General features: G+C 41.2%; 1 protein-coding gene across 1 annotated transcript in view; it reads left to right on the top strand.

The window, feature by feature from the left end:
- Positions 1-13,247, top strand: part of RELN (reelin) — a 293,553-nt gene that overhangs the window by 232,823 nt on the left and 47,483 nt on the right. Inside the window, exons 31-38 of the mRNA XM_075491501.1 lie at positions 1,885-1,961; positions 3,497-3,655; positions 5,648-5,836; positions 6,063-6,336; positions 7,841-7,981; positions 8,077-8,254; positions 9,737-9,821; positions 12,423-12,605. Coding sequence (XP_075347616.1) covers positions 1,885-1,961; positions 3,497-3,655; positions 5,648-5,836; positions 6,063-6,336; positions 7,841-7,981; positions 8,077-8,254; positions 9,737-9,821; positions 12,423-12,605 — 1,286 coding nt within the window. The remainder of the gene's footprint in view (positions 1-1,884; positions 1,962-3,496; positions 3,656-5,647; positions 5,837-6,062; positions 6,337-7,840; positions 7,982-8,076; positions 8,255-9,736; positions 9,822-12,422; positions 12,606-13,247) is intronic.

The raw sequence follows: 13,247 nt of genomic DNA, 5'->3' as shown, positions 1-13,247 counted from the left end.
TCTTGAGCTACCTATGGGGTTATATTATGAATGAGACTGATGAGTGTATTCTGGCTTGTCCGAGTCGCTATGGATATACAAAACCTCTCACATAGGAGATACCATTTTTGATAACAGAACTGGAGCGCGGTTGCTTTTAGAATCAGAAGAGGATCGTGACATTGTGTATGTAGCAGTGGGTGAGGGAAATTGGAGTCCTATCTGCATTGTACTGGCTCCAGCTGTAGTCCTGTGGCTTGTCTGTGATTTTACTGATGTCACTACAAATTAGGACCAAATCCCCTAAAGCAAAAAGAGTTATCCTTTTGGGGAGTTATTTAAGTGACAAATCAAGCCTTGTTTCTTCACACAGAGACACAAATTCACCTCGAAAATAAGTATTTAAAATGAAGACGTTATCTACAAGCAGCAGAATTAATGAAGCCTGGTTTCCTTTAGATTTGTATTCTTTTTTCCTCCAAAACCTCTGCTTGGCAATGACTCCATCTCTCCCTATGTGCTCCATGAGGACACCCCCAGCACAAGGGACAAGCAGTTGCTTCCCAAAAACATTACATCAGCGAGTACTGCAATAGTTATAACACAACAGGCAGGCACCATCCTAAGTCAAAAACTGGCTAGGAAGCAAGGAGAATGGCATCACCAACTTTCAGCATGCAAAAGCTCAGCGTGGGGACGAGTCCAGGTTCCCTGCTCTGTTCAGGCACTGTTTCAGGTGTGCAATGCAGACAACCTATGAAGAAGGCCTAGATGAGGGGGCAATGGCATTCTCAGTCATCTCAATGGTCTTTACATTAGTTATGACCAGAAAAGACTGAGACAAATGTCAGAGACATGCAATGAAATTTGGTGAGTGAGCAGCAGGACATTAATTAAAACAATTTGCTGTTATACAGCACAATAGTACACATCTCAGAGGAAATGTAAACTACTCTGATACCACAAAGTCACAATTAAAAATACCAGTTCAGCAAGGGTACCAGGGCATCACTGTAGATTGGGAAAAAAATTGATAATATTTTGGAGCACAAGGATGGGATAATTATTAATTCAAATACAGCTAGATAGGGATGTTCCAGGCGTAGCCAAAGTTCTGTCAATAAAACCAGTGACACTGTCGCAAAGGGATGTTGCAGCTCTAGAAGGGTTGCAGAAAATGGTTACGGGAAAAATCAAGGACATGGGAAAGCTTTCATGCAGAGAGACAGCCGAAAAGGTTGCCATAGTCTACCATAGAAAGGAGGAGGAGAAGGTAGGGAAGTGACAAAAGCGCCGACTACAGGGAAGGTTGCAAGAAAGGCAGATCAGGAACATTTTTTTTCCCCTTCTCATGATGTGAGAACAAGAGGATGTTCAATGAAATCAAAATGTATAGGTTCAAAATCAAAGGGTCTACGTCACTAAATGTCCCATGAACTCTTTTCACTGAAAATTGTTTACATCAAAATTTAAGGACCAAAAAGGCATTGCTGGTTTAGTGAGAATTTAATAATTTTATTAAAACTCTAATATTGTATTTTAGAGCTTAAACCAATTTCCAGTTACAAGAGGCCAAGGTCAGATCTGACATAAGGAGCACATTTGCCTGCTTTGGAGTTTTTGCATCTTTGTGTGAAAGAAGGAACTGCTAAAATCTGCTGCTCAGTCCAACAATACATTTATTAGGCACAGGATCAATAAACCACATCACCTTCTTCTGTCTTGGGTCCTCCACTGTTTACTGTGGCAGCGCTTGATTTCACTGGGAACGTTACCTGATCAATAAGCCTGGAATAATGACCTAACTGAAAATGCCACATTAGTTGAGAAAGGAGAGTTATCCTGACTGATCTTGTGCTATCAGAAGATAATTACACTTCTCTTCTACCCTGATTTTTTTAACAGGCTAGTTCAATTTTATGTACAAATTGGAAGCAAGGCTATTGGTAACTCCTGCAGCAGACCAAGAGCCAGGAATGAAGGTAAAACCTCTTTTCCTTATAATAAGCTTTTTGTGGTTTGGGTCTTCTACAGTGTTTTTGCCTTTTACTGACTTTACAAAATCAAAAAGATTGTTTTATTTTTAACATAAATCAATTACCTCTTCCGTTTTCATAAATGGTGCAGAAAACTATTTACTTTTGTTCCACATTTGTGTTTACACTTATTTCCACCAAACCTAATGGTGATCTATCAACAGGAGTAAATTTGTTGGAGCTGTGATGGTTTAAGACAACATTTACAAGAAGAGGTGTAACAGCTTTTATTAGAGTGCTTGACAGTGTTGGAAAACAGGTAAATTTACAAGTACAGAGGACTTTCTTCAGGTCTGAAATAAAAGGAATAAAATTCAAGTTCAGGATAAAGTGGGCAACCTCCATTTCTGACCTGAAGTAGAGATGTGTGCTTGAAAACTTCTTTAGCTTCTCAGCTGCACCAGTGGGTCTAACTAAAGATTGCCTTCCAGCCCAAGCTCATGCATGATTTACCTGAAATGCAAAATTATAAAGCTGCAGCTGAAAATATATTTAGTCTAAAGAAATTCATCTCTCCCAGCTGTCTACTCTCTTATTTTACCCACATGCTTAGAGTTATTGGGGCAGGGGGCTGATATTTGTGTCTGGGAAGGATCGGCAGGATTTGGGGAGCAGAAACCCCATGTAAAGTGGTCTAGTTGCATGGAGATAGATCACTGACATCTGATAGATGAGAAAACCTCATTTTCCTCTCAGTATAAATCATTTAACATCAGTGGGCTGTTTCCTGACATATGGCATTTACATTGATACCGATTCAGAACTGTCATCTTTCAGCACAGATTACACTGTGGGTTTGATTCTCCTCTCATTTTCACCAGTATAAGACACAAGAAAATCCATTATCTTTGAACATACTCCAGTATAAAAGAGTTTTAAGAGAGGAAATACACATAAGAAGTGCTTCTGTCTTCCATTATCCCCTGTGATGAGCTCATAAGTGACTTCACAATTCTGCTATGTCCTACTATTTGCCATACTGTGTGTAAGATATGAAGACTATTTTAAATTATCTAAATATTATGATTATTAACTTTTAAGGATGCTGTGAGCTTGCATAGGTAGCATGAGCACTGTGAACTACCCATATTGGGAGCCCAGCTATCAGAATTACAACTTAGTGTCCCACACAAACTGCAAGGATATCCAATATGAAATAAATACTGACTACATTAAGAAAGTCACATTATTCCTATGGTTTCTGTGGTGCAATCATTAGTTTCACTGAGGTTGTAAAAGATTTGATCCTTTGAGTTTGGTGAAGACAAGCAAGATAACACGTGGCAGCTGGTGAGCCCACGTCACCTTTGCAGTAGGACTTTGTCCACAAAATGCTCCTGGACGAGGAGATGCCAAAAGGGTAGGGGAGATGCCAAAAGTGGCATGCACTGGACAGGGGTCGGCAGCTCCTGAGTACAGGCTGAAGAGTTGCCCCCCTTTGCTTTGTACAGACTAACTGCCTTTCTTAATTTTAAATTCAGGGCTTGTCGTTCAATACACAAATGATAACGGGATCACCTGGCATTTGCTGCGAGAGCTGGACTTCATGTCGTACCTGGAACCCCAGGTTGTTTCGATAGACTTACCTCGGGAGGCCAAAACCCCTGCCACTGCTTTCCGCTGGTGGCAGCCACAACACGGTAAGCAATGCCATCCTAAAAATTCATTAAGCAGCTTTAGACAACCCACATGTCAATGCTTCTCAGTATGGACATGTTCTGCAGAAACCTCAGCTTTCCAAAAATACAGTATGGTGTACAATTTGGGTGCTGTAAGAGCATATTTAGGCTTTCCTCAGTCACACTGCAGACAGAATTTTCTTTTATAGCACCAAGTGGAATAGTGGGCTTTAGAGTAAAATTGTTTAAGAGCAAAGTTTGAACCAAAGATACTGAGAGATAACACAGGGGAGGGAAAAAGAGTATTACACAGAAAAGCCTAAATAAGATTAGAGGATTTACCTGAGTATAGAGTGACCTGGGATGCAAAATGGCTTACACATTTTATCTCACTTTTTCTCCATTTTGGAAGAGGAGACATAACTTGCCTTGAATCTGCCTACCTGGTGGCTCCCATCTCACTATTTGAATATCTCCACACTCCAAAACAGGACCCCCATCCCCTGCCATTTCTGGGGGCCCAGTGCCCTGCTCCCCTGCCTTCTGCTGCACCTCCAAAGCCCACTCAGCCACTTCCCACGTCCTCAGCTGAAAGTAAAACCCTGGTGCTGACTGATACCTACAGCCACTGCGAGAGCTCCCACCTTGTGCGGGGACGCGTTACCACTATTAAAAGTGTCCTGATTAAGTGTCCCACCTTTGTGCAAGGCAGTGGCTCCTGGATCCCTGCAGAAAATATAAGGTGATATTCAGAAATATAGCACAGTACATTTTAACAGCAATTCCCTGGGGAGAAAAGCACACAGCTTACATTCAGGTAATTATGGTATGCAGCTTCTTGGATATCATTTATCATTTTGATGGCTGTTTTTTATTCATACATTTTCTTACAATGTATGCGCTGGAGTTAATTGTCCTCACTAGGCAAGAGAGTAGACAAGACAAGAGGGATGTGATTTAGTCAGGAAGCCAGTTCATTTGGGAAAAATGCTGAGCAGCAGCTGTTGCACCACAGACTGTCGTTCTGCCACAATCATTTGCACTGGGGAGCGGTGCGATGTCAGACCTGTTGCTCCCTCCCTGTGTCCTGCCCGTGGCCGCTTGCTCTGGGGGCACCTGGATGACATCTGTCCCTGCTGAGAGCACTCACTCTAAGACCACCTGATGGCAGCCCTGTGGCTCCCAGTAAGAGGGAGAATTTATGACTGGAGGTTGAAATACCGCCTTCCATACCAGCATCCATAGGTGACAACCACTCCTCATTACAGATATTAACTCCTTCATAGATTGTCCTCTGTCTGCCATAACTCAGTACAGAGTAGCCCTATCAGACATGACCCACGTTCCTCATAGTGGCAAGACAAAAGTCCTGGCATATCGCTGCAAGCTCCAATTTATTGTCAAGACTTTCCTTCTTCTGTGAGGGCGGCGATTGTACAGTAAGATCACATTTTCAGCATGCCAGTAGAAAGGCGAATTGAAATGAAGGGCTCGAGAAATGGGCTGGAGATGATGGTGAACTGAGATGCCTGTGGGCTGGAGAGCAAGAGAAGAGAGGTTTCCAGGAAGGAGAAGGTGAAGAGCACTTCTATGAATATCATCTATATCAAGAGCCTTCAGCATTTTCCTTTGTGTACTATCCTCTTCCATACAAAAGGTACTTTGGGAACTAGACAGAGAGCTTTCCGATTTAGTGTGGGGAATGGCAGGAAGGTTGTGACCCATAAAATGAAAATCCCTAATCTAGGGGCTCAGGAAATGTCTCATTCAAACACAGGGAGAGTGTATGATGACGATGGCACTGAAGCTTGAGAAATTAAGAGGGAAATACCTGTGTTTATCTGAAATAGAAACATACTCTAGAGTCCAGGTTTGTCCTTGAGCAATGTTTTAGTCTTGTTTAACAGTGGTCAGTCTACATGACTGCACACTGCTCACTGGGTGAACACACGATGTGGACATAAAGAATAACTAAAAGGGACTCCGCTAACCTGCACATTCTGCTTTTTATAGGGAAGCATTCAGCTCAGTGGGCTTTGGACGATGTCCTTATAGGGATGAATGACAGCTCTCAGACTGGCTTCCAGGATAAATTTGATGGAACTGTGGATTTACAAGCAAGCTGGTACAGAATACAAGGAGGTCAAGTAGACATCGACTGCTTGTCTATGGATACAGCGCTGATGTTCAGTGAAAACATCGGTACGTGTCACCAAACATTGCTACATTTGTATGCACCTATTTTATAAATTATTTATGGGTCAAGTTTTTACAAGGTAGGAGGTATACACAAATTCAAGCATATAGTAATCTGCAGGGAAGAGATGGCTGAAAAAAGGTGAAAATACAGATAACAAATTTGAATGACAGTGTGGAAAGCATATGCATAAGGTATACTTTTTTGGTTGTTGTTTTTCTCACTTCTTAGGAAAACCTCGTTATGCCGAGACTTGGGACTTCCATGTATCAGCCTCCACTTTCTTGCAATTTGAGCTGAGCATGGGTTGCAGCAAGCCATACAGCAATTCCCATAGCATTCACCTGCAGTATTCTTTAAACAACGGGAGAGACTGGCACCTGGTGACGGAGGAGTGCGTCCCTCCAACCATCGGCTGTCAGCACTACACCGAGAGCTCCGTCTACGCTTCAGAAAGATTCCAAAACTGGAAGAGAATTACGGTTTACCTCCCACCCTCAACCAAGTGAGCACTTCTCTTCTGGCTGTTTAGCATGATATAGATTTTGCTGATCTAATCTGAGTAAACATCCGCCAGCTTGGGAATTTTCTGCATGTCTTTTAAATTATTAAATGTGTGTTGTCACGCCATCGGAATTTTAAATTTCACTTCAAAATATTTCATCAGATACAATGTGAACTGCAGGAACTTAAGGAAGTAACAACTTTAGATGAGTGACTTCTTAAGTCTTGCCTATAATCTATGACAGCAAGAACAGGAATGCTAAACCAACCTTTTCTAACATTTACTCAATAAAAAGCAATAATCAATGCACTTGCCCATCTTTTCATATAAAAGTATTTTCTGTCATTGCACATAAGTTATAATGTTATTTGTCATCCAAGATTTGGGCATGTTAATTATTGACATTCAGCAAGTCAAAACGCATGTTACTGGATAAGCCACCTCCACCCTTTTGACCTGGAGGAGAGTTCTGCCTGCCTCCTACTGATATCACATGGTTGTAAATGGATGTGGCAGATACGCTGGCACTCGTCTCTCTGAATAAAACCATGCTCTAGTTTAGAAATAACAGATGCCGATGATGTTGCTTACCATTATTCTGAACAGTTCTGTAATTCATCAAAGCACCCTACACATTACCTCTGTGAATGTCATCCCCCAGAAAATACGGTGGTAAAAATGGACACACAGTAAATGAACTGGGACTGGAGCTCACGTCTTGGTTTCTAATTTCATAGTTCACTCTAGAGGACGATGCATCTTCTTCCAAAGAATCTTCTTCACAAATATAATGATATCCTGATCCTGTCAAAGTCAGAGGGCAACTCTCTGCCTTGTTCCAGGGTCAGCTCCACAGCACATTTCCTGCCTGAACAAATCCAAGGTCATCTAACCCATAGCATCTTGACAGATTTTTTTTTCCAAAATACTTTCCTCATCTGAGGACAACAAGGCAGTCAGCAATTACAGCAGTGTGTATGCATGTGCATGTTTGTACATATATAGTCATACATCGTTATACACATATATACTAACATATGTAACCATTGGGGTTTTTTTACACGACACTTAGTATAAATGAACTTTCATTACTTCTTAATTTACTGAAGCAATTATATTGTTTTAACTCTGCTAGCAACATGTGGAGCTGTTGAATGCTAATGTAGCTAATAGTTCCTGCTCGACCACTTTGCTGACCAGCAAGAGTCACAGCAATGTTGACTTTCCCGGTTTTCACTTTGTGCACCTTCCTTTAGAGTCTGCTGGAATTTTGCTTTAGAGTCTGCTGAAAACTAAAGTCACCAGCTTTAGAGTCTGCTGAAAACTAACCTGAGAAATTGAAACTTCCAGTTTCAACTGGAATATAAGTCTTTTCCAAATACAGACAGTCGTGCTTATTAATATGCTTTTGTTCTCCTGAAGTCTATGGGATTTTCTTTATTATTTAGCACTTTGTGGAGCATACATTTTGAAGCCTGAAATACATTCACTCTGTTTTTTCTAGCTCTCCCAGAACACGGTTCAGATGGATTCAGTACAACTATGCTTCTGGTGTTGATTCTTGGGCTATTGATAATGTGGTCCTGGCTACAGGGTGCCCCTGGATGTGCTCAGGCCATGGCATCTGTGACGCAGGTCGTTGTGTGTAAGTAGCAACCTGCTTAACCTGCTTCATAGAAAGGACGTTGTGTTATACCTAGGCCAGATGGATAACACCTTTTCCTCCCAATTTGTCGCTAGGTGTGACAGAGGCTTTGGTGGTCCGTACTGTGTCCCTGTCATTCCTCTGCCGTCTGTCCTGAAGGATGATTTCAATGGTAACTTGCATCCAGACCTTTGGCCTGAGGTCTACGGTGCTGAGAGGGGAAACCTGAATGGTGACACCATCAAGTCTGGAACAGCTCTCATTTTTAAAGGGGTCAGAGATTACTTACATTGAAAAAATTAATAAAAACCAGTAGAGTTAAAAACAGAAAGTAAATTTTTTGTTGTTACCCTCCATATGTTTATGTCAAAGTCTTTAGGCTAGAATTCGAGATTTTCACTTTGCTTGTCTTTTCCTGCCCTAAATATGCACCATGTTTGTCACAGTTGTTTTTTATGAACAAATGGGTTTCATCTGTTTGTTGGCTATTATTTTCATTTGTGGTATAAATTCCTCTTTAACCATCAAAGGAAAAGAATGAAACTCTGCGGCTGAGAATCTTGAGGCCGAGTGAGTGATTTGGAAATACAGTACACATTGCAGTCAATGGGGTTTGTGTATTGAAATCCCCTGATTGGCTTTTGAGTATTTTGAATAATACAGATTAGTCAGCACCTTAGTCTATGTAATCAATGTTCATGTAGTTACCCTGTGTTTTACTTAATTCTATTGTTTTGAAGTTTTCTAGCTCTTTAAGGATTTTTTTGTTAATTCCAGGTTAAAAAAGGCCAGGAAATACCATATTTTCTGAACTTCTCAGTTCTTCAACAAAACACATAAATAGAATGACTTTTGTTCACATAAGCACATAAATTTTAGGCTCACACATGAGTCTTCATTTCACACTGAATTCAAGTGCCCCAAAAAAGCAAAGTTTCATAACTTTGGGTGTAAAAATTATTTCTTTAGAAATAGTTCTTTGCAAAACCTCGACTCCAGTTCAACCTCTTTAAATCATCTAAATTACAAATCACAGGATGTGAATTGTCTAGAACATGGCTTGGTTGTTCCTGCAGGTTGTTCCCCTACGGGAATGGGTCTGAGAAAGAGGGAAGCTCTGTGAGGTGGAGTTTTCCAGATCTCTGCAGAATGGGGACCGGCTCTGGCCCCAGGATCCACACAGCATTGAGCTCATCTATAGACATGGACAGGACCTGAGGGGTCACTATAAGGTTTCCTGTCTGCTGCCTTTCCATACCGCTCTAAGTCAAGAGGTTGCCCCAGGAGAGGATATTTGTTCAAAATATTTTTTGAGGCACAGAAAAAAGCTCCTAGAGAGGAGTCTTCCCGCCTGGAAATTATGGTGCTTGGCTACTATACAATTTGCCCCAAAAATGGGTATACTAGCTTGGGCTCAATGTCTAAGTCAGCTACAGTGCTTGCAGATCAGATCACATCCCAGTGGTTCAGAGCATGAACTGAATGAGCTGTCCCTGTGTCTGCAGCTGATCACTGACCATGTAGCTGTGCCTCTGGTGGTGACACAGCCCATATCTAGCCCTTTCCATTACTATGGCTCACTTTGCCAAGGCTATCACTATCCCCATTTTCTGCCTGGGGGAAGGTGTGGGACAGAGAGCTGCCTCTCTCGCTGCCACCGGCAGTCAGTAACAGACAACATCCAGACAATACTAAGCTGCAGAGCATCTTCGATAATGGGAACTGAGATTCACACTATATGTTCTGTATTTGTAGGAAGGACTGAGGATGCTTGTTTCAAGAGATCTAGATTGCACTAATACCGTGTACATCCAGTTTTCGTTCAAATTTATTGCCAAAGGTAAGAAAGATCACTGTTTATTTCCTATCACTTCTCTAGCTTTATTGATACATAGTAGCATCACAGAAAAGAATATGGATTTACATTTTCAACTTCAGTGTACACGATCATCAGTTTGTGGTAGATAATATGGGAACTTGTTTGAGATTCTGCATCATCTCTACCTTGCTACCAGCCTACATGGCCATCTGTGCAGTAAAAGAGTAAACTGTGGTGGTATCAAAAACAGCAGGGCTAGTACAGTCTTTGAGCAGGAGAGAAACACAATAGCTCAAGATTTTTATAGATTTTGCTGTATGTTGGGAAAAATGCATTTGTCAGTTTTTAAAGTCATAAAATGGTGCCTATAGTAGATTACTTAAGGGACAGATAAGGAACTACGGAGTTTTTCATTTTCAAGTTTCAGTCCACTGCATTAAGAGCTCTTACCATTTGGCTTCCTAGTAGCTACCACAGAGATGACTAAAACCCCATAATTCTATTTAATTCTGTATGAAGAATAGTCAGACTTTGCAAGCCAAGTTTACAAGTTGGTGTAACAAGCTTGAGACCGTTTCTCTAGTACGAGCACGTTCAAGCCAACGATTTGGTCTTACCCTGCTCCAAGCCCCTGCCATCTCTGGCCTTGCAAAATAATTTTATCCCAGTCAGGAGTGACACAGTGGAGAACCACTAACCTGACTGAGCATTTCAGTCACACCCATGTAATCTCAGAAGTTTTTCCCAGCATTGCTTGTAGAACGGGCACTTCAAGGCTGAACTCTCAACATGCAAAAACCCCTCTCCCTTTGGTGCAAGATGTTCATAGCTTCTGCGGGAAGCTCAGCACTGGGACTGGACTCGCCATTTGCCAAAGGACAGCGTAAAAATAGTTTTGATAAATAAATATCTTAGCCAAATCTCTGTATGGGCAAGTAAAAATGTAGCTCTTTCTGAATTAAGTTTGATTCCCTTTAACAAGCATTTAATCATATACATATTTGGTTATTTATTACTATTCTTTAAGTACTTTATGGAAAAGAGAGAAAACAATAACAGCCAAAAACATCACATGCCCCAAAACAATAACATGCCCAATAATACTTCATGTTTAAAAGCAAAATCTTTGTGAAGACTTTTTTTTACAAAACTATGCCTTGGAAATATTTCTACATATGATCCTTGCCAAAATATTAAAAAATATGATGCGTAAAAATATCATTCTGAAAGGCAGGAATAGCCGAAGGCTCAAGGCTGGATTTTTATACTCAGCCCACAAGAGGTAAAGCAGTGAAACTCCAGGAGAAATCTTTTCTCATTAAATTTATGTGGCTTGCTAGCCCTAGGCCTGGATCCAGGACTTACTCCCAACAAGCTCCCTAATGTTGAATGCAAATTAATATAGCTAGGCACATCTCAGCTCTAAGCGTTAAGAGCCGTGTGTTGTTTACTGTTAATTGCCATCGATAAGCTGAAATCAGCTCCTGACTGCAAATGTCTCCTTTCCACATGTGGTGGTTGAAGAGAGACTTTGTGCTGGAGCAGAGTGGGGCAGGAGCATGCACAGCAGGTGCCTTGGCTTCAGCAAATTTGGTTAATTTAAGAGCAGAACATGGGAGAAACTTGCACGGTAACGCACAGTGAAGCAGGGATTAAGAAACTGTCCCTTAGCCCTTTTCTGCTGCTAGTTCATGCCCTCTTATTGAGGGTTTGGGGAACTGCCATCACTGTTCCTGCACTATGAGGGGAGCGCAAAGTGTAAATTTGTCTGAGTGAGAACCCACCTCAGAGATACCATTGCTCAGACGCTGACGTTTCTGGTCAACAAGTCAGGCATGGGCCAAACATACACCGGGGACTGAGCTTGTGCAGGGCAACCAGCATCAAGTACAAGTGCTGGGCTCTAATCAGCGTATGTTAATACCCAGGGCTGTATAGAGCCTTTATTGACTCTTTAAGTAAAAAAAGGAGGAACTGGTAGTCAGGAAATGTAAATTTTACTCTCAGTTCCACTACTGATTTTTAGTCCCAGCTTAAAGCACAGAATATTGCTTTGTTGTTGTTAAAACATGCTAATAAAGATCTTCAGCACTTTACATCAATTATATGATTTCTGGGCATGAATATGCTCATATCAGTGTCTGCAGTCAGAGCCATGGACTATAAATTTGTGAGGGTAAGGACTGTGTCTTTATCTGTGGGTGGTACAGATGGTGATGATAATGTCTGGTACCTGGGAAGAACAAGCAAATAAATGCTGAATTACTGAAAAATGATGTCTGCAGTAAAAGGAGCTGGTTTGTTCTAATCTAAAAAATTATAACACTGAGATAGATTCTCATCTAAGTAAATTAACAGTGACCGTACATATAATGAACAGTAATGTAAATGTAGCCTCTAATTCGTTAGCATTTTGCAAACAGACAAGCAAGGCAAAGCACAGGAAGATGTATAATACACATATAACCTCCCAACAGCTTAAGCTGTTCTTAAAGCAAGCCCATATTCTGCCATAGATGTCAAAGTAACCTAATTGTATTTACACTTGAAGAGGTGTTTTTGAGCTAGTGCTTTTTAAAACTGGATTATAACAAACACAAATGCATGTCCTCTCTGCTCCAGGCACCCCCGAGAGGTCTCATTCCATCCTGCTGCAATATTCTGTCAACGGTGGCATCACTTGGCACCTGATAGATGAGTTTTACTTCACGCAGACTACGGATGTCCTCTTTATTAACGTTCCTCTGCCCTACGCAGCCCAAAGCAACGCGACGCGGTTCAGGCTCTGGCAACCTTACAACAACGGTAAGGAAGAGACACCCATGGGACTCCAGGTCCACACTTGCACAGCTCAGCATCTGTAGGAGGCTAGATTTTTGAACTCAACAATAATAGAGACTCTTAAATCATGTTTTCTTATATTTGAACTCCTTCAATTAAAATTATCGCAGGATTATGTTTACTGTTCTTATAAAGCTGCTGTATGCTTTAAAGTGAAAGTACCTTAACCTAATACCCCTTGACTGTGTGAAGAAGACTATCAGCTTTGGTCCTGGAGGGACTGGGAGATCAAGCAACACTGATAAAGTTAACTTCACTCAGGTTCTTCCCATTATTTTTAATGGACCTGCTTCTCATTTACACTAAGGTCCCATTAGAATGCTCCAATTATACAAAAGTGTCCCAAGTGTAAAGAGGATCTGGGCCTACCTTGCTCAGAAATAACTAGGCATTAAAAACCCATTTAGAAAGAGTATGTAGTGAGCAGTTAATCTTTTGATTAAATTCTAAGGAACTGTAGAAAACCACAAGAGGAACTCGGCTCATTCCTCCTGATTACAGGAGATGTGCCAGCTGAAGAAAGCTCTCCTCTGCTCTCAGTTACTCTGAGCACATCTCTTGCAAGAGCTGATATTAAGGGCTCTAAAGAATTCCAGCAATCGTTTA

This window comes from Mycteria americana, chromosome 1 (assembly GCF_035582795.1).
Source record: "Mycteria americana isolate JAX WOST 10 ecotype Jacksonville Zoo and Gardens chromosome 1, USCA_MyAme_1.0, whole genome shotgun sequence".
In the NCBI taxonomy this organism is placed as follows: domain Eukaryota; kingdom Metazoa; phylum Chordata; class Aves; order Ciconiiformes; family Ciconiidae; genus Mycteria; species Mycteria americana.
This window is presented reverse-complemented; position numbering and strand designations above follow the sequence as displayed.